This window comes from Megalobrama amblycephala, linkage group LG7 (genome assembly GCF_018812025.1).
Source record: "Megalobrama amblycephala isolate DHTTF-2021 linkage group LG7, ASM1881202v1, whole genome shotgun sequence".
Lineage (NCBI taxonomy): Eukaryota > Metazoa > Chordata > Actinopteri > Cypriniformes > Xenocyprididae > Megalobrama > Megalobrama amblycephala.
In genome coordinates, this window is record NC_063050.1 from 10,498,024 (window position 1) to 10,518,156 (window position 20,133).

Consider the following 20,133-nt stretch of genomic DNA (forward strand, 5'->3'; position numbering starts at 1 on the left):
ACATTCAGACTATACTGGTGACCATATAAGGACTTCTTGATATCCATATATGGTTTGAATGATCTGAACCATATTTTTCCATACATTTCAAAATATTAATGAAGTAGACATCCTATTCAGAAGAAGTTTGTGCAGTAATGTTAATATTTGATTTGAATTCGATCCCTAAAACAACAGAGCGTGTGTTATATTCTGGCACCACAACACAAATAAAGAATCTATTGCTTTTTATTTATTGCTCTGTCATTTCTTTTGAAAATCAGTCACCAAATATGAAAACTAGAGTCTGAAAGCTTTCAAATGATAGTTTGTCAAGATTACTTTAGGTTTAGACTAAGATATTATTGTTATTAATTTATAATGGTCAATGTCCCACAGGAGGGGGAGGGGCAATCTTAAAAATAGTGGTTAAAAACATTTTTATAAATAATAAATTCGGATATTTATTCTTTGTAATATTTGAAAAGAATTTATATTAAAAGTTAATTATTTGTTCATGATTGTATGTTTTTTTTTGGGGGGGGGGGGGGGGTGTTTTTGTTTTTGTTTTTTAATATTGAGATTTTTTGGGAATTTTATTGAATCCAATTAGGGTCAATTTGACCCGGACCTACAGACAGTCACCAGAAATCGAACAGTGCATGAGGGTTAATCTCTGAGGCTGGCACATTACTGACAGGATACAAAACAAGTAGTCAGATGGAGTTTGCAAAGCACGAGCGTCCTACATGAGGGTCTCGCTCGTCACGGGGGTGAGTGTGTCTGATCATAGGATCATGCGGCCCATCCTCGGTCGGCAGATCTCTCTCACTTCACTCGCTGGTGAACGGCGCACAGGTAACGTAATCATATACTGCAATGCCAGGAAGTGAAAAAACAGATGCTGTGTTCAGCCAGGTGCACACTGTGAGATTTTGGCCACGATTTGGTCGTCTGAGACAAATTTAGAAAATCTTCTGCTAATAGGCTAAAATCTGTGGTCTTTGGTTATTAGTTTGACATGTTCATCGGCAACTGATTATTTTTCAAGACAAGCCGTGATCAAAATTAACGCTAGAGATTTCTTTGTTAGTCACCGGTTCAGTTGCGGGTGTAATGCAGTTTTCATTGAACACCATTGTATTAGGTTTCCCATTCAAACTATTGCATTGTTAAACTGATTGAAACAGTTTTGGCTCAACTCAATATTTTCATTTTGAAAGAATGTGTTTCAAGTACGCCAAAAATAACATTTGATGCTTGTTCGATTTACTTAAGTAAATGAAGTTAATCCAAAACAATTCGTTTCAACCAATTTAATTAATCCATTTGAGATGAGACTACATAAACATGATTTCCCCTTCCCATCATGCTTTGCACAACACTGGATAGGGAGAGTAAATGTTGAAATAAAATGTTATTTTATGCATTTTTTTTTATCAAGATGATAAAATTGTGAGACTTGTTAATGCTTAATGTTCTTGTTAATGTTTGTTTAATTCTCTGAGAGTGCAAGCATGATGTTGATCACATTTAACATTGATTCAGTGCCATTACAAATGATTTTTCAACATTAATTGCAGGTGATGTTGATTCAATGCAGTTAACGTTGACACATTAACATTAATTTAAATATTGATTGAACATTATTTTGATGGTTGTTTGCTATCTGGGCTGCATTTGTAAAGAATGTCCTTCTCAGCAGAGATGTGATCTGAATCTGTTATTTTTCCTTTCAGACCCACAAAACCTACTGATCATTTATCAGAGATATGTGGTGTCAAACTCTGCTTGCTTTTCAAAAACAACTTTAAAGAGAAAACTGAATCTGTACTCACACATGACATTGAGCTGAACAGCAGGAGAGATGTGATTGTGTCCGTGTACAGCACAGCTATATCTGCCTGCATCCTCTCTTCTGACTGACTCGAAGTTTAGTTTGTTACTCTCATTTAATAACTTCTGTGAGTTTCTGTACCAGATGAATGTTGCTCTGTCAGTCAGAGTGCAGCTGCTTTTACATGTCAGACGGACTGAATCTCCCTCTGTCACTCTCTCAGGAGACTCCACCTGAAGATCTGAACACAACACACACATTATATCTAGTGCTGCTGTCATACACTGATTATTATTCAACATAATGCACAGAAGAAGAGAGAAACCTCACGAAAGTCACCTGTGACAGCAATAGTCACTCCTGGATAACCAGTCCATTTACCATCATCTTTATCAGTGGTGAATCTGAAACAGTACATGTGTGAATCGTTCAGTGTCACATGACTCAGTCTGATGGTGCAGTTCTGCTGTTTATCTCCCAGATACTGAAGCCTCTGACTGTATTCAGGGTCATTAGACAGATCTGGAGGATCTACATCCTTTACAGGGTTTTTGGTCCAGAACACTTTCTTGATCTGATATCCAGTAGGGTATGTATAAGTGCAGTTCATTATCACTGATGAGTCCTTTAGAGCACAGATGTGTGAAGGACTGTATCTCACACCCCAATCAGCACTAGAAACCCCTGAAACACAGAATTCATCAAGATGAACATGTTGTTTTATCAGTTACAGTGGACTATGAAAACAATGACAATACTGTATTACTATTTGAAAACCGCAACAGGAAGTATAAGCTAATCTTCTCAGAAACTATTGAGTGATAAATGATCTCAGTGTGAATTGAGTGACACACCAAAAAATAATCATGATCTGGTGATTTGGTAACACTTTAGTCAAACACTTTTGACTATAATTGTATTTAATTGTACTTGTTTAGAATAACAGCCGCATTTCCAGAGTTTATTGGTGTTATTGTTCACTCTTAAGCTGCTGTAGTTTCGGTTTTCAGCCATTCATGGGTTTAGGCTTTTGCAGTTCTAATTTTCAAGGCGGTCTTGGCTGTTTTCAATCACGTGTTAATAAGCAGTATATTTATTGTATGTGTGCGCTGTCGCGGAAGACCTGCGACTCTACCTGCGCGACTCCACCGAGCAACTACACCGGTAGGCACTTAAGTTTCTTCCTTTCACACTTTTCCTCTTTCTTCATACTCACCATGTGCTTTCAATACATTCCTGTCGGCAACGCTCCACTAACCCACGTAAAAGGCAGCTCAATGCTTCTAACCTGCGCCCTATTTACTCCTCTTCTAACACTAACACTCCTCTCTCTGTCTCTGTGGGTCTATAGAATTGTCAGTCAGCAGTTAACAAAGCTGACTTCATTCCAGCCTTTGCTACTATTTCTTCTCTTAATATCTTGGGCTTGACTGAGACCTGGATTCGTCCAGAGGACTCAGCAACCCCTGCTGCTCTCTCTAACAACTTCACTTTCTCTCATTCCCCTCACAAGTCTGGGAGGTCTTCTCATTTCTGACAATTGGAAATATTCAACTTACTCTTTTCTATGTACTAACAATTCGTTTGAGTTTCATGCTATTACAATCACAACTCCAGTCCAAATTCATATTGTAGTAATTTATCACCCCCCAGGCCAACCCCAGGACATGCTGCTGTCCTCATTCCCAGAGGATGGTAGCCCACTTGTAGTTTTTGGCGATTTCAACATTCATCTAGAGAAGCCATATGCTTCAGACTTCCTCTCTCTTCTAGCCTAATTCGATCTCAATCGGCTCATCACCACAAGTACACACAAATCGGGCAACTTGATCTCATTTAGACATGCAACTGCATCACTGACAACATTTTGGTAAAACCTCTGCACATTTCCCATCATTTCTTCATTACTTTTAATCTACAACTCCTCATTTGTTCACCACCAGTTACCTTCAGACGAAACCTGCGCTCTCTTTCTTCTTCTCATCTTTCCTCTGTTGTGTCATCCTCCCTTCCCTCACCCACACAATTCTCATCTCTGGATGTGAATACAGCAACAGACACTTTATGTTCCACCTTAACTTCATCTCTTGATAGTATCTGTCCTCTGTCATCCAGGCCTGCACGTGCTACTCCCTCTAATCCCTGGTTATCCGATGTTCTTCGTGAACGACGGACCAAACTCAGGGCTGCAGAGAGGAAATGGCACAAATCAAAAGACCAATTTGACCTATGTAGCTATCAGTCTCTGCTCTCAACCTTTTCTGCTGAAATTCATGCTGCTAAATCCTCCTATTTCCACAACAAAATCAACAGCGCCTCAAACACACGCTCACTTTTCAAAACATTCAACTCTCTCCTCTGCCCCCCTCCACCACCACCCACCTCATCTCTAACTGCTGATAATTTTGCTAACTTTTTCACTGACAAAACCTCTACCATCAGCAGTCAGTTCTCCGCTCCACACACACAGGAACACAGACCAACCACACACACAGCCACACACCTCCTCTCTTCATTCTCCCCCCTCACTGAGACAGAAGTATCCAAACTTCTCCTCTCCAATCATCCTACTACCTGCCCTCTAGATCCCATCCCCTCACACCTTCTACAAGCCATCGCTCCTACACTTTTACCAGCACTGACACACATCATCAACACTTCTCTCCACACTGGCTCTTTCCCTAACACATTCAAGCAGGCTCGAGTAACCCCACTGCTTAAAAAACCCACATTAAACATGTCTCTTGTAGACAGATGATCCCACAGAAGCTGTCTGGCGCAGTGGCGGAGCCAGGATTTATTCATAGGGGTGGCCAGGCAGGGGCCACCAACCAGTCTGGGGTGGCACAGAAATCTTCATTATTTAAACATAAAAATTAGTCTGATTATAATGTAGCTACTGGACTGTGCCTACAACACAACTGAATACAGTTCATTTTTAGCCTACTTAATTGTAATTGAGATCATGGAATGCTGAGTGAATTTGACCCTTTTTTCATCTTCTTTTTTTTTTTTTAATCATTCCTCACTTGCAGGCATATTAATAAAGGGGCTGATACTATAGCTAAATTTCAACTTGTTTAGTCAGTTCTGGTTCTCAGAACCCCCAATAGCTTGTTCTTCATTGTTGCATCTCCATTGATGAGACATGCAGATACCTACATACTGTACTTCAAAGATTATTCAACCTTTATTGAATTGTATGTATAATCAATGAACTCTTCAACAATTCTGAGTTTGTCTGTTTCAAAAAGTAACCAAAAAAGTAAACACTAAATGTTTAACTTTTTATATTGTCAAAATAAATAATTGCAACAGTTCTATCATACTTAAAATTAAACTCAGTAGGCCTACAAAGAAAAAAAAAAGTTCTCTTTTGAATTCCCATTTGCTGATGTGGAAGTCAACAGCACATAAATGCCAGAATGTAAAATTAATTATGCATTTAAATGTGATACATTTTTATTTGTACTTTATAAATTAACGCAAAATTAGCATCTATTAGCCATATTTGCGCGTGATTGAAAATTGCGTGGTCTAGCAACCCACCAGTTGAGAAACATTTACGTAAGCTATAGATGTATATAATGTTCGCCATTCACTGTTGTTCTGCTGAAGCTCATTTGGCACCAGTATCGTTTCCGCGTGTGTTTGACTTGCGCCTGGCGCAAAAAAAGTAGACAGAAACGGCAATTGTGAGCGGGGTGGCCAAAGGGGTGGCCAAGCTTAGGCCAAGGGTGGCCACGGCCACCCCTGGCCACCCCCTGGCTCCGCCCCTGGTCTGGCGGACATCTCAGCATGGATGAAAGAACATCATCTACAGCTCAACCTGGCTAAGACTGAGCTTCTTGTCTTCCCTGCCAATCCGACTCTAAAGCATGATTTCAGTATCCAGCTAGGTACATCCTCAATTACTCCATCAAATTCGGCCAGAAATCTTGGAGTAATCCTTGATGACCAGCTGACCTTCAAAGACCACATTGCAAAGACAGCTCGGTCATGCAGATTCGCACTATTCAACATCAGGAAAATCAGGCTCTTTCTAACAGAACATGCAACACAACTTCTGGTCCAGGCTCTGGTCATTTCTAGGCTTGATTACTGCAATGCTCTTCTGGCTGGACTGCCATCATGCACAATCAAGCCTCTACAAATGATTCAGAGCGCTGCAGCACGTCTCATCTTTAACGAGCCCAAAAGAGCCCACGTCACGCCTCTCTTCATCTCTCTGCACTGGCTACCACTTGCTGCTCACATCAAGTTCAAGGCGTTGACGCTCGCTTACAGATCAACCACAGGCTCAGCACCCTCCTACTTCCACTCACTCTTACGAGTCTACACCCCTACCAGAAGCCTACGGTCTTCAATGGAGCAAAGGCTTGTGGTACCATCACAGAGAGGCACGAAATCGCTCTCCAGGACATTCTCATTCACTGTTCCTTGTTGGTGGAATGATCTTCCTGCATTCATCCGTAATGCTGAATCCCTGGCAATATTCAAAAGACAGCTGAAAACTCATCTCTTTCGTGAGCACTTATCCTCATCCTAAAAAAAAAAAAAACTTCTTATACCTATCCTTTCACTTCCTCTAATCCCTCTCTATTGTAGCTTGTGATACTCTGAGCAATGTCTGAAGCTTGTATTGTAAACACTTCTTGTGTCTATTTGCCTCGTCATGACGACTCGCTTGCTGTATTCCTCACTTGTAAGTCGCTTTGAATAAAAGCTTCTGCCAAATGAATACTGCACAGGTTGTCCATAACTAACATGCATAATGTATATAATTAATTCTAAAGTAAAGATCATGGTAGCATAACCTGATTTTGCTGAGTTCAACATGTTCCTGGGTCAACATTTTTGTTGATCCTGGAACAACATTCAAATCAACCAATCAGATTTGAGGGACAAGTTTACAGATTATGTCAAGTTTGGGCTTAAAATCATGAATTGGTGCTTCTACATCAGTGTTATTCATCTATCATTTCCCTCTGATTTTTGGGATAACTTATGGGTAGGGTTAGGTTTAGGGGTAGGAATAGGGTTAAGACTAAATTTTCGGACTAGAATGTTGTTCCAGGATCAACAAAATATGTTGACCCAGGAACGCATCTAACTCAGCAATATCAGGACATGCCTTATGGTAACCCAGTAGCAAAGACTGATGTATTACCAAATCTTTCAGAAGGAAATACTAATTATTTGGATCAGTATTTTAAAGTGAATAGCATAATATCCTCGTAATAACCAAAGTCATTGTAATCTTTTGAGGTTTCTAAGGTTTTTAAATAGTAATTCCATCAAATGGATTTGGTTACACTTCAATCACTAGTGGGTTACCATGATCTTCACTTATACTCACATTATGTATTTTTCACATTAATTACAAACCTTTATATAGTAGTTCTTAGGAGTTCTCCAGGAGATATGAAAAAATAGTTATTGATTATAGCTAACAGTGAACTAGTTATTTGTAGTAACTAGAGTGTTAATAGTGAGTTACTCATTTGTTCCTGTGTAGTTATTCATTAATAACACAACAGTATTCTAAAGTGTTACCAGTTATTTTTGTCCAATCAAATGCTCTGAACAATGAGAAAATCCGTCCCCTAAACCACCTGACACTGAATCGCAAGTAGAAAAAGACTACTGGATATTTCTAAAATGGGACAAACTTCCTGTTTAAAAGGAAAGATGTGAATACAGGACAGGAAATGAAGCCTTAAATAAAACATAGAGTGTTTCTAATGTGAATGAAACAGAGACTCACTGTGAATCATGAGCAGAAAGATCAGAGGAAGAGCAGGAGCCATTCTGACCAACATCAGCATCAAATATATCTATAATACAGCATTATTATAATCATCACTTGCTCTCAAACAAGTATATGTATATCACCCTATTCTTAACATTTCTCATGTATGCTATATGAGCAATAAACATAATTTTCATTTACGTATGAGCGTGTTTGTCTTACCGTGTTGTAGCTCATCAGATCAACAGTAACTGAATGGCTGACTGTTTTAACACAAGCACTTCAGCTTTACAGTGAAGGACTGTGTGTGGTTAACACTGTTTTTTAAACGCCAGCAACGGAAATATCAGTGTCCCTCCCTAAACAAAAGAGCAACCTTATACTGGACTAAACCTAATTAAAGAAAAAATATTATCTTTTTCTTTAAGTTGAAGATGAATGATTGTGAAGATGAATGATTGTGCTTTACAGGTGACTCTCATCAAGGTTGATGTCAGTAGCAGGAGATGGTGACCTCTGGTGGTAGTTTGAGGGTTTGAACAAGCTCATATGAGATGAGATATGTCTAACTGCAGAACCGCAGTGTTATACGTGACAGCAGTTTCACGCCAGCAGCAGAAGTTAGGGTGGAGCTGACAATCGCCTAACACGCTAACCCTAACTTCACTACAACTATAAGCTCCAGCATAACACATGCTCCACCCCACCACTAAACCTAACCTTAAAGGGGTCATGACACACACACACTGTCATAGAGTATGGCGTTAGGGACCAAGAGAGATGATAGGAAGGCATAGGCGAACACCGGGATAATCCAAAGAGCACTTTTTATTTATCCAAGCAGCAACAGCTGGGGTGATATTTACAAATAAGTGAGTAATGCATAAGAAAAAAAAACAAAACAATAAATGAGCAAAAAAAAAAAAAAAAAAAAAAAAAAAAAAAAACAGAAAAATATTACAAATGCTTTACACAGCGTACACTTGCTCTATCTTACCAAGAACAAAGTAAATTGCTTAAACAGCATAAACGTAACCTGCAGTTTAACTCACTGACCTCTCTTTCCCCAAAGGCTGAGAAGGTCTGGCTTAAATATCTTAAATTCTTGCCAGAATAGTAAGTGGACTATACCACCTCTTTAGCCAGACAACATAAAGAAGAAAAAAAAATAATAATAACTAGATAAAAAAGTTTGTAGACAAACTTTAAGTTGGCTTGAAAAAGTTTGTCCAGAAATTTTAAAGTAGTTTATAAAGTTTAAAGTTTTAAAGTTATGAGTTTGAATGAGTTTTAGTAGATAGATAAATTTGATGAGTTTGAGTTCATGAGTTTTAATAGATAGATAGATAGATAAGGTGTTGCTATGCGGTTGCTAGGGTATTTGGGGTGGTTGCTAAAGTGTTGCTATGTGGTTTCTAGGGTACTCAAGGTGGTTGCTAAAGTGTTGCTATGTGGTTGCTAGGGTACTCGGGGTGGTTGCCATGGTGTTGCTATGCGGTTGCTATTGTACCCAGGCTGGTTGCTAGGATGATGCCAGGGTGATTTGTGTGGTTGCTATGCAGTTGCCATGGTGTTCTGGGTGGTTGCTAGGTTGTTTTGGGTGGTTGCTATGAGAGTTGATCATAGATAGATAGATAGATAGATAGATAGATAGAGTTTATGAATTTGAATGAGTTGATAGATAGATAGATGAGATGTCATAGATGAGAAGTCATAGATGAGAAGAGAGATAGATGAGAAGAGAGATAGATGAGAAGTGACAGATGAGAAGAGAGATAGATGAGAAGAGATAGATGAGAAGTGATAGATGAGAAAAGATAGATGAGAAGTGATAGATGAGAAGAAAGATAGATGAGAAGAGAGATAGAGAGATAGATGAGAAGAGAGATAGATAGATATATAGATAGATGAGTTTGAATGATAGATAGATAGATGAGAAGTGATCGATAGATAGATAGATAGATAGATAGATACATACATAGATACATAGATAGATGAGTTTGAATGATAGATAGATAGATAGATAGATAGATAGATAGATAGATAGATAGATAGATAGATGAGAAGTGATAGATGAGAAGAGATAGATGAGAAGAGAGATAGATGAGAAGTGATAGATGAGAAGTGATAGATAGATATATTGATAGATGAGAAGTGATAGATAGATAGATAGATAGATAGATAGACAGATAGACAGATAGATAGATAGATAGATAGATAGATAGATAGATAGATAGATAGATAGATAGATGAGTTTGAATGAGTTTGAATGGCTCAGTAATAGTACATAGAATGGAAGCTTCATTGAGTTTAATGGGCTTCAGTGTGTTTAGATTTGAATTTTTGACAGTTGGAGTTTGATGGAATGTTCAGATTTTCAATGGGAGTCAATGGGAGTTTTTTTCAGTTTTAATCAGCATTTTTAGGAAAACCGTAAGTCGGATCAGTCTGAAAAGATATAGCACACTAAGTCAGAACAGTCTGAAGGTCTAGTCCGAGTTTGGTGGTTGTAGCTTGAACAGTCTAGGAGGAGTAGCATTTAGAAATTTAGTCTAAGAAGAATAATAATAAGCTTAAGACGTAGATCAATAAGTTGGCTTTTTCAAGCCAACTTAATAATAAAAAAAGAACAGTAATCTCATGTTTAAAGAAGAACTGGACAGCCATCACAACAGAAAATAAACAGATGCATAACAGTTAGACATGTTTTCTTATTCAGTTCATTTGTCAAAAGAAAACACCTAAAAAAAAACCCAAACTAACAAAAAAAACAATTGGTTCGTCCCAGCCTTTTAAATACACAACCTTGAAAGCGCCCCTCCCCTTGGGAAACCCCTGATTCAACCAGGAAGTGAATGGAAGCGTCTAAGCCAGAGCAGAAGAAATGGCAATCGTCTTTAATCTTACAAATAAACGGTATAGTAACAAAACAAAGGTGTTCTTATTTAATGAAAACTGAACTGATAAATGAAGCATGTTGCGATGTTCCTTGATATGTGTACCTATCACCGAACATCCACCACAGCGTCCTCATTCTCCCATTCATGCCATCTTACCCAAAACATGACGACTGACAAAGGTACCTAAACTTTTGAAATATAAGCGGTTTTATTGTCTGAGTGTGGAAATAATTTATGAAAATCATATAAGGACTGTATATCACACAGAACCGGTGACGATATAAATACATAATTAAACACATCTCATCGTCACACACACAAAAAAGGGTTTAAAATATACCTTTAGGGGTACAACAGCTTGTCGCTGGGGCAGTGACTTTAAAGGGACATTTTTGTACCTTTTTATTCCAAAAATGTACTAATATCAGAGGTGTAAGTCCAGGTTCAGAAAAGTAAAATTCCTCCTCAGTATTTTGTTCCAGTCACTTGGATTTGCTAATTAGCACAGTTTTTCAGCCAGGAGGTACAAAGCAAAAGGCTTGTTCGAGATGCACCAGCGCTGTGCAGACTGATCAACATATGAGATCAAAGTATCGTAAGAGCATTTGGAGAGCTTACAACTTGTTATGCTTTTGAATCACTTTCATGATACTTTGATGACATACGCCTATAAGTAAAACATTTAAAATTTAAAAATTTAAACAAAATTTAATTTTAAAAAGTCAAGGGTCAAGAGCCCAACTAAAGCAAACACTGATCTCCATGATGGTGACTTAATTTTTAGCTTTTCCCCTTCAGTGATTCTGTTTGTTATCATCAGGTGTCTTCAATAATGGTCAATCATCACTCAATTAATCACTTAATTATCTCATTAACTTTAACACTGCTTCAGTGTTCATTTAACACTCTTATTTAACACTTTAACACTCTTGAGTATGGTCTCACCTATACTTCCAGGAGAGTTAATTTAACACTGCAGTTTTTGCTGTGTACCTCCTGGCTGAAAAACTGTGCTAATTAGCAAATCCAGGTGACTGAAACAAAATACTGAGGAGGACTTTCTGAACCTGGACTTTACACCTCTGATATTAGTACCTTTTTGGAGTAAAAAAGTACAAAAATGTGTGATGTGTTAGTAATAAGTGAAGATTGTAATGAAGTTTGTGGTGTTGTTTGATCAGATCTTCAGAGGTTTCTTGATTTTTATCTTCAGTTGATTTCATCTAAGGCTGTGGCTGAAGTCAGTTGTAGTTCTTGTTTCTCTTTTCTTCAGTGATTCTGCTTGTTAACAGCAGGTGTTTATCATTAATGTTCAATCATCACTTAATTGCTTAATTATCTCATTAACTTTCTTGTAATCTTGAATTTGAACGCCTGTACGCGCTCTGCATGAGAGGAGTGTGATCAGCGCGCACACAAGCTTGATTGACACTGCTAAGACACTCCTCCTGGCTCTGATTGGTTGTTTCTTACCGGGAGCGGTGTATTTCTGCAAATGGCAATAGGACCACTGGGAGGAGCCAGAGGAGCTTGATTTTTTCACAGATTATCTGTCTCATATTCTACTGTCAGGACATAATGACAGGTTTAACAAATATGTAAAAAATACATTTTTACAAAAGTTACCTACTGCAGCTTTAAGCTAGTCCTAGAGTAAAAGGCATGTTTCAGCTGTTTTAACTGAAAGCAACTCGTACTGACATATCTTAAAATATGTCACTGTCATTGTTTTGTATCAAGATGCACACCAGTGATGTTTATTTTTTTTAGGATATGTCTATGAAAACATCCCAATTGAACTATTGCCTGTCTGTGAAACCGGGCCTGTGTGGTTAACACTGTTTTTAATGTTTTTAAGATGGAAATATCAGTGTCCCTCCCTAAACAAGAAAATAACTTTATGGAACTTAAGAAAAATAATGATTATTATTTTTATTTATTTATTTTTTTTGTTGAAAAATGAAGATGAATGATTGTGTGACTGTGAATAAGGTTGATGTCAGTAGCAGGAGATTGTGACCTCTGGTGGTAGTTTGAGGAATTTCACATTTTAAATTCGATATGATGAAGACACTTTTTGTTACTGTTTTAACAATACAAATGTCACTACTAATTATTTCTTAATGGGTATGTGATTTTTCAAAATAAAGTTCATTTTTGGAAAAAATAATAATTACACTTAAAGTACACATGAAATCAAAATTGACCTTATTTATTTTGTTAGCTCAAATTGCTAGTTTTGTGGTGAACAATTCATCCGTGCAAGTCAATCCACACAAAAAAATTGTTTGGCTTCGTAATATTTAATAAAAATCTGAAAATGCTCCTCCCCTCTGCAACAGTGCCCCTTCTCTGATGACATCAGTTTGACGGCTTGGGTTGAAAACGCTCCATCCACTCCTCTGCAACCGTTAGTCTGCTATGAGCGAGAGATGGAGAGGAGCAGCACTAAAGTAAAACTTTGCCCTCTATTCAATATTCCGTTTCACTTGGAAATACGTCACAACGCTGGAGAAAAGTCGTTTGCAACTTCCGGTTCACATGAACTTTAAAGGTAAATCACATGTACATCCACACACTGGCCAATAATAACAAATGTATTGCTAAAAACTATGAGCACATTTAAAAATATTTGCACCAAAAATGGTAAATATTATGATTAGTCACTCCGGCGTGATGAACACTGTCACAATTTGAAGGCTCCTCCAAATGCACAAAGTACTGAAAACATGTGAAAGTGATACAGAAACCCATGTTTGGTAATTAATATAATTTTAATATAGATATTTTTAATGGAATCAATACTAAATAAGCTTGTGAGTATCAATATATACAGTATCAATGTGCCCATAAGGTTTGTACAAGCACATATTAGACAATCACAAATAAAACTGATCACTTAAAGGAAAAGTTACAGGAACACAAAAGACAATAACTGAAGCTGATAATATTGAGCACTTTGAGAGCAAAAAATGATACATTTTCCTTTGTGAATGCGCACAATTATGATTTTGTTCAGTGTTTCAGGGTAAAATGATCAATTATGATTTAAAAACATGAAAATGTTGTAAAATGAGAAAAAAACTGAACATCATTTGAGGTGTTTTGCTCTGCTGACTTAAACTTAACATTATCTATTTACACAATGACAAATTCACCATTTTTTTACTTTCATTTAATTCCTCTGTTACATCATGTTTCTTCAACTATACAGAAATGAAACTCTTTAGTGACTCATCACTGATGATCCTGTCAATCATATGTGGCTCCGCCCACAGAGCTCAGGATTGGCTCCTTCATGCCCCGCCTCTTACTGCAGCATCTTCCTGTTGATCTGAACAAACAATAAGATGAAGAAAGACTGACTGAAGTTCATCAACAAAATTATAAACCTTTCACAAGATCCACAAATCAATCACACTAGAGCTGAAGAGAGTTTGATGGATGATATTGAGAAGAGCTGCAGGTTCAGACACTCACTGATGGATTCTCATGTTTAGAAAAGCTCTGAGGATCAAGAGTCCTGCAGGAATCTTCAGGAGCTCTGGGATGAACCGTCTGTGTGAAAGAGAGAGAGATCGGTCATGTGATCATCTGTGATGGATCATCTGACTGTGACGTCTCACTTACTGTGAGTGTGTCGTACAGGTCAGAGGTCGTGGACTTGAGCTCAAGAGCTGTATATGTGTCTTCATTGGGATCAGAGATCTACAGGAGAGACAGAAGGACACAAACATTGTGAGTTCATGTTTAAATCTGATAGTCTAACTGAACTGACTGTAATGTTTAGAGGATCTTGATGGAAATCAGTTTACTGGATCTAGAACTGAATAATCAGGTGTTTGGACTCGAGACTCGTGTCTTTTACTCTTAATATCTCTGAACGGCTCATAATGGCTGTAGGAAACATCTCTGCCTGCAGGAAAACACTGTAAATAATTGTGATCATCTCACCTCCTTCACAGCAGATCTTCTTTTCATCCTTCTAGTAAGACTGTCAGAAGAAAGATGAATAAACAGCACATTTAAAGATGTATGAGTGAGTTAAACCAGTGGAGTCCAGACTCTGTCCTGAATTTGACTCAACGCTCCTGCCTGAAAGTTTCTAGTATGTCTAGTATAAGACCTTGATCAGGGTTGGGCAAAAATACATCAAAACGTATTTTAAAATAAAATACCAAATATCTTCATTTTAAATGTATCAAAATAAACTACAAAATACAGCAGCCACAACATCAAAAAAAAACAAAACAAAAAAAAAAAAACAGTATTTTTGTATTTTAAAAATAGTAAAAAAAAAAAAAAACCTTTACAAGGGAGCATGAAATTTCTTCACAAACCTTCCATCAATTGGCCCATTTGATTGATCCCTTCACCATTACTGACTCAGTTGATTAAGTAAACAATGTTTGATAGCAACAGCTTTTCTCTGCCCGAGTCATGCAATAAATCTGACATATGCAACCAGTTAAAGGCACAATATGTAGGATTTTTAGATTAAAATATCCAATAACCACTAGAACAGTGTTGTATAGTTTTTTGACTTGTGTACTCACATTATCCCAAATGATTCAAATAATGTTTAAATCCAGAAAAAAAGCAATTTTACTGAAGACACGGACCGTGTCCATGCGTCACCTCTCAATGACATCATTACAACAACTTTCAACACACAAATGTATCTAATATGATAAACAGCGCTGCTTTACCCGAAGTGCACATGACCAGAAGAAGTGGAAGCAGCGACTGCGGCATATTAAAAGATCTGCTGCTGTCGCCCTCACAGCATTTGGCCATGCTCCGCTTCATACTACAGTAACGTTAATAATCTCATCCATGAACATGATTTCTACCTGAATCCCATCCCGATTCTTTTCCACTGGCTGTGGACGTAAATATGGAAGCCCGTTTCCGCCACTAAAAAACAAAAAAAACAAAAGATAAATTGCGACTTTTTATCTCAGAATTCTGACTTTTTTTCTGACAATTGTGAGATATAAACGCAATTGCAAGTTAAAAAGTCATAATTCTGAGATAAAAAGTCGCAATTAATCTTTTTTTTGTTTTTGTTTTTTTTAGTGGCGGAAACGGGCTTCCATACGTAAAGACAACACCTCCCGTGATTCTGTGAAATCAAGGTGTTATCGAGCTACGCCTTAGTTTTGAATAAGCGACCTCTAGTGGCGAAAATTTAACAGATCAAATATTCACTTATCCCTGTGATCTCCCAGATGTTTCGTTTTAAAGGGGTGATTCAATGCGATTTCACTTTTTTAACTTTAGTTAGTGTGTAATGTTGCTGCTTGAGCATAAACAGTATCTGCAAAGTTACAGCGCTGAAAGTTCAATGGAAACTGAGATATTGTCTTTTAAAGTTATGGCAGTTTATTGCCTACAAAAACGACCGGTTTGGACTACAACGAGCTTCTTCCCGGGTTGGTGACATCATAAACCCTGCAAAACACGCCCCCGGGAACACGCAATAAAGTGGGCGAGGCCATGTGGCACAGCATGTGGAAACGGAAGAGTTGTGTACACCAGAAAAAGATAATATAACCCATTATAATCTGTGATCTACACTGGATGCGGCGCTGAAGACGCTTCCAGAATCTACACGAGTTCAATGCTGGATTTGCACAAAGGCTTTTACTGAAAGAAGCATTTCACACTTTAAAAGCAGAAGCTGCTGTTTATTGGCTTCAAACTGTAAGTGTTGAAAAGGCCCAGTATTTTCCATACTATTTACTGATTTGATGTTGATATGATTGACAGACTAGTTGGGCCCGCCCATTAGAAGGACGACATTTTAGTTCTTTAGTATTTAGTTCTTACAGCTCTGTCAACTGCTCGCTATATTTACTGCTGCTGTTATTATGTATAGTGTATTATTTCAGTTGTTATTTATTATGTATATTTCTTTATTTATTTTAGACACCACACACGTGCCATATGTATGTGAAAGTGTGCATAATAAACAGAGCATCAGTTGAGCACCGACATCTGGCTTTTGTGCGTTCTTACCGACGCCCCCTGGTGATCACAAATTAAAATAAGTCCTTTAAATCTATTCAACAGTAAGTATGTTTTATTGTTTGTACATGTCTTTTAAAGGTATAGTTCTGTTGCTGTTTTTGGTTGCATCAAGGATATAAACAAAGAGCAACTCGTTTTTGCTTCGCTAGCCAGTTAGCTAAATTCTAGTGCATACTTCAACAACAAACGTCTAAACGTCTAAACAGTTGTACAGCTAACAAACTGCAGTGACAGCATCTAGGTGTGAAAAACTTACTGCATCTTTCCCAAAAAGACTCTATTATTAGATCAAAAGGGTGCTTCTGCTAAATACTGAGCAAAGGGCCTGAATACTTAGGACCATGTGATATTTCAGTTTTTCTGTTTTAATAAATCTGCAAAAATGTCAACAATTCTGTGTTTTTCTGTCAATATGGGGTGCTGTGTGTACATTAATGAGGAAAAAAATGAACTTAAATGATTTTAGCAAATGGCTGCAATATAACAAAGAGTGAAAAATTTAAGGGGGTCTGAATACTTTCTGTACCCACTGTATATATTTGAAATACATGTATCATAAATACTGCCCATCCCTGACCTTGATTAGCTGTTCAGTGTGTTTTGGGGATCCTCCAGGAGCAGGATTGGACACCGCTGACTTAACTTGAGTGTAATAAAGTAACACTTCATACATACAAAATACATTTTTGATAGGAACATCTTACCAAATGTACATGACGAAAGCACCTGATGCTCCACCGAGTAAAACACCAACACCAGCAGAAACACCAGCAGCAACAGCTACAGCTACAGACGAGAAACATCTGACTGCTGAAATACAGAAAAAACACTCACTAAAGTTTAACAGAACTAGATCAGACAACATATAATGACAAATAAGGAAGTAAACAGGTTTATGTGGTTAAAATACAAATTTTGATTAATAAAACTCACACATGATGTTTAAAGTCACAGCATCAGAGTATTTCTCTCCATGTTCATTGATGGATCTGCACTTGTATTCTCCACTGTCATCAGAGCTGATCTTTGAGATGTTGAAGATTCTTCCAGATCCTACAAACGTTCCTCCTTTAAACCAGCTGAAGTTCAGAGCAGGAGGGTTTGAATCACTGCTGCAGATCAGAGTCACTGAATCTCCTGCCCAAATCTGACCAGACTGAATGATGGACACTGAGACGTTCCTGGGTGGGTCTAAAACAAAATGTAAATTAATGTTTTGCAATTGTTAATCTATTAATTTGATGGTTACTACAGTTACTGAACCATTTTTAACTCACACATGATGTTTAAAGTCACATTATCAGAGTATTTCTCTCCATGATCATTGATGGATCTGCACTTGTATTCTCCACTGTCATCAGAGCTGATCTTTGAGATGCTGTAGATTCTTCCAGATCCTACAAACGTTCTTCCTTTAAACCAGCTGAAGTTCAGAGCAGGAGGGTTTGAATCACTGCTGCAGATCAGAGTCACTGAATCTCCTGACACTATTTCACCAGATGGACTGATGGACACTGAGACGCTCCTGGGAGGGTCTGAAAAGGACAACAGAAATATATAAATAAATCTAAATAAATATTAGAAAATTGTGAATTTATATGTGAACAATGTGCAGATTATCATTAACTCACACATGACGTTTAAAGTCACAGCATCAGAGTATTTATCTCCATGTTCATTGATGGATCTGCACTTGTATTCTCCACTGTCATCAGAGCTGATCTTTGAGATGCTGTAGATTCTTCCAGATCCTACAAACGTTCCTCCTTTAAACCAGCTGATTTCTGCAGGAGGGTTTGAATCACTGCTGCAGATCAGAGTCACTGAATCTCCTGACACTATTTCACCAGATGTACTGATGGACACTGAGACACTCCTGGGAGGATCTAAAACAGAAAAATACAAAAACTAGTGCACTATGAATGAAGGCTGTATCTCAGCTACTGATATCAACGGCTCTATTAAGTGGATTTTACAGTATATTTGTGGACATAGTTTTTAACATAAAAATCTAGGCCTACATTGTGTTTATTTATCATTCATTAACAATTCAGAATATTTTTAAAAAATCTTACAAAAATGTTTAATTTAAGTGAAATTAAAGGGTTGTTTCAAAATTCTGTCATTAATTACTCACCCTCGTGTCATTCTTAACCTGTAAGACTTTTGTTCATCTTCTGAACACAAATGAAGATCTTTCTGATGAAATCTGAGTTATATCTGTTCCTCAATTGTCTGCCTTTGTAACGACCACTTTGACGCTTCAAAAAGGTCATGAAGAGATCAAAAAACTAATCCATATGAATTGAGGTGTTTAAGTCCAAACTTTCCTTCTTTCACTTTTTATGATGAACTAATTTAATTTAGGCTTTTACTCACATAGAAACATTAATCATAAACAGAAGCTCAACTGAACCTAAATAACACAAGAACAAACCTCTTTGGGAAGCTCAAACGTGCTGCGTAACCAATGCAGTTCATTCTCGTGTGTCACGCAGCACGTTTGAGCTTCAGGAAGAGGTTTGTTCTTGTGTTATCGGTTGATCTTCCTCTTATGTTCACTGATTTGGAGCAACATGAGGGTGAGTAATTAATGACATCATTTTTATTGAACTAACCCTTGAAAACAATATTCACATAAACCCATTATAATAATTGTCACATTTAGCTGTGCCTTTAATATATTGTTTGGTGATGTTTTCGAATGAGGGCTTTTAATACGAAATATTAGTTAAATTTGGTAACAATATTTTAATTTGAGGATCAACCCTCTCGATACAACGTCAGTATCGCATTAGTAAGTATTCAAACTTATCTCCACACTTACACCTATGTTTCTTAACCCTTGTGTACCGTTTTGATTTTGAGTTGTCTGAAACATCAGTTATCATATGTTTTTTTTTTCTTGAAATTTTGTGACTTTCTCATTTAGGATCATGAACATTCATGCAAAGTTTCAACATGCTGATGTGTTCTGACAAGTTTGGTTACGTTGGTGATGTTCAATTTGACCTGCATACGCAACTGTACAACCCCAAAACATCTTGGATTTTACTACCCTATGAAGCTAAAAAAAGGAGCTTTTTTTCACTTATTTCAATACAAAAAATATAATAAAAAATGGTCAGTGACATATGGTAAAAATTAACTATAATTTATTTTTTCAGTCTATCTGAAATACTTTCTAACCTACATTGATTTTCTTGAAATTTTGTGATTTTTTCCTCATTTCGGGTCGTGAACATGCATGCAAAGTTTCAACATGCTGATGTGTCTTACTGTTTGTGGGTCAATCTGGCCTATAGACAGCCATTCAAAATGGCTGTCTATAGGCCATATGATTTATTTTGTAAATCATAAATTCAGATATTAATTCTTTGTAATGTGTGAAAAGTATTGATATTAAAAGTGAATTATGTGTACATGATTGTATGTTTTTTTTCATAGTGTGATTTTTGGGGAATTTTATTGAATCCAATTAGGGTCAGTTTGACCCGGACCATACAGACAGTCACCAGAAATCGAACAGTGCATGAGGGTTAATCTCTGAGGCTGGCGCATTACTGACTGGATACAAAACAAGTCAGATGGAGTTTGCAAAGCACGAGCGTCCTACATGAGGGTCTCGCTCG

General features: G+C 37.3%; 1 protein-coding gene across 1 annotated transcript in view; it reads right to left on the reverse strand.

Moving 5' to 3' along the window:
• LOC125271309 (B-cell receptor CD22-like) overlaps positions 1-20,133 on the reverse strand; it is a 49,392-nt gene that overhangs the window by 11,304 nt on the left and 17,955 nt on the right. Inside the window, exons 4-5 of the mRNA XM_048195398.1 lie at positions 17,779-18,036; positions 17,435-17,692 (exon numbers count right to left, since the gene is read on the reverse strand). Coding sequence (XP_048051355.1) covers positions 17,435-17,692; positions 17,779-18,036 — 516 coding nt within the window. The remainder of the gene's footprint in view (positions 1-17,434; positions 17,693-17,778; positions 18,037-20,133) is intronic.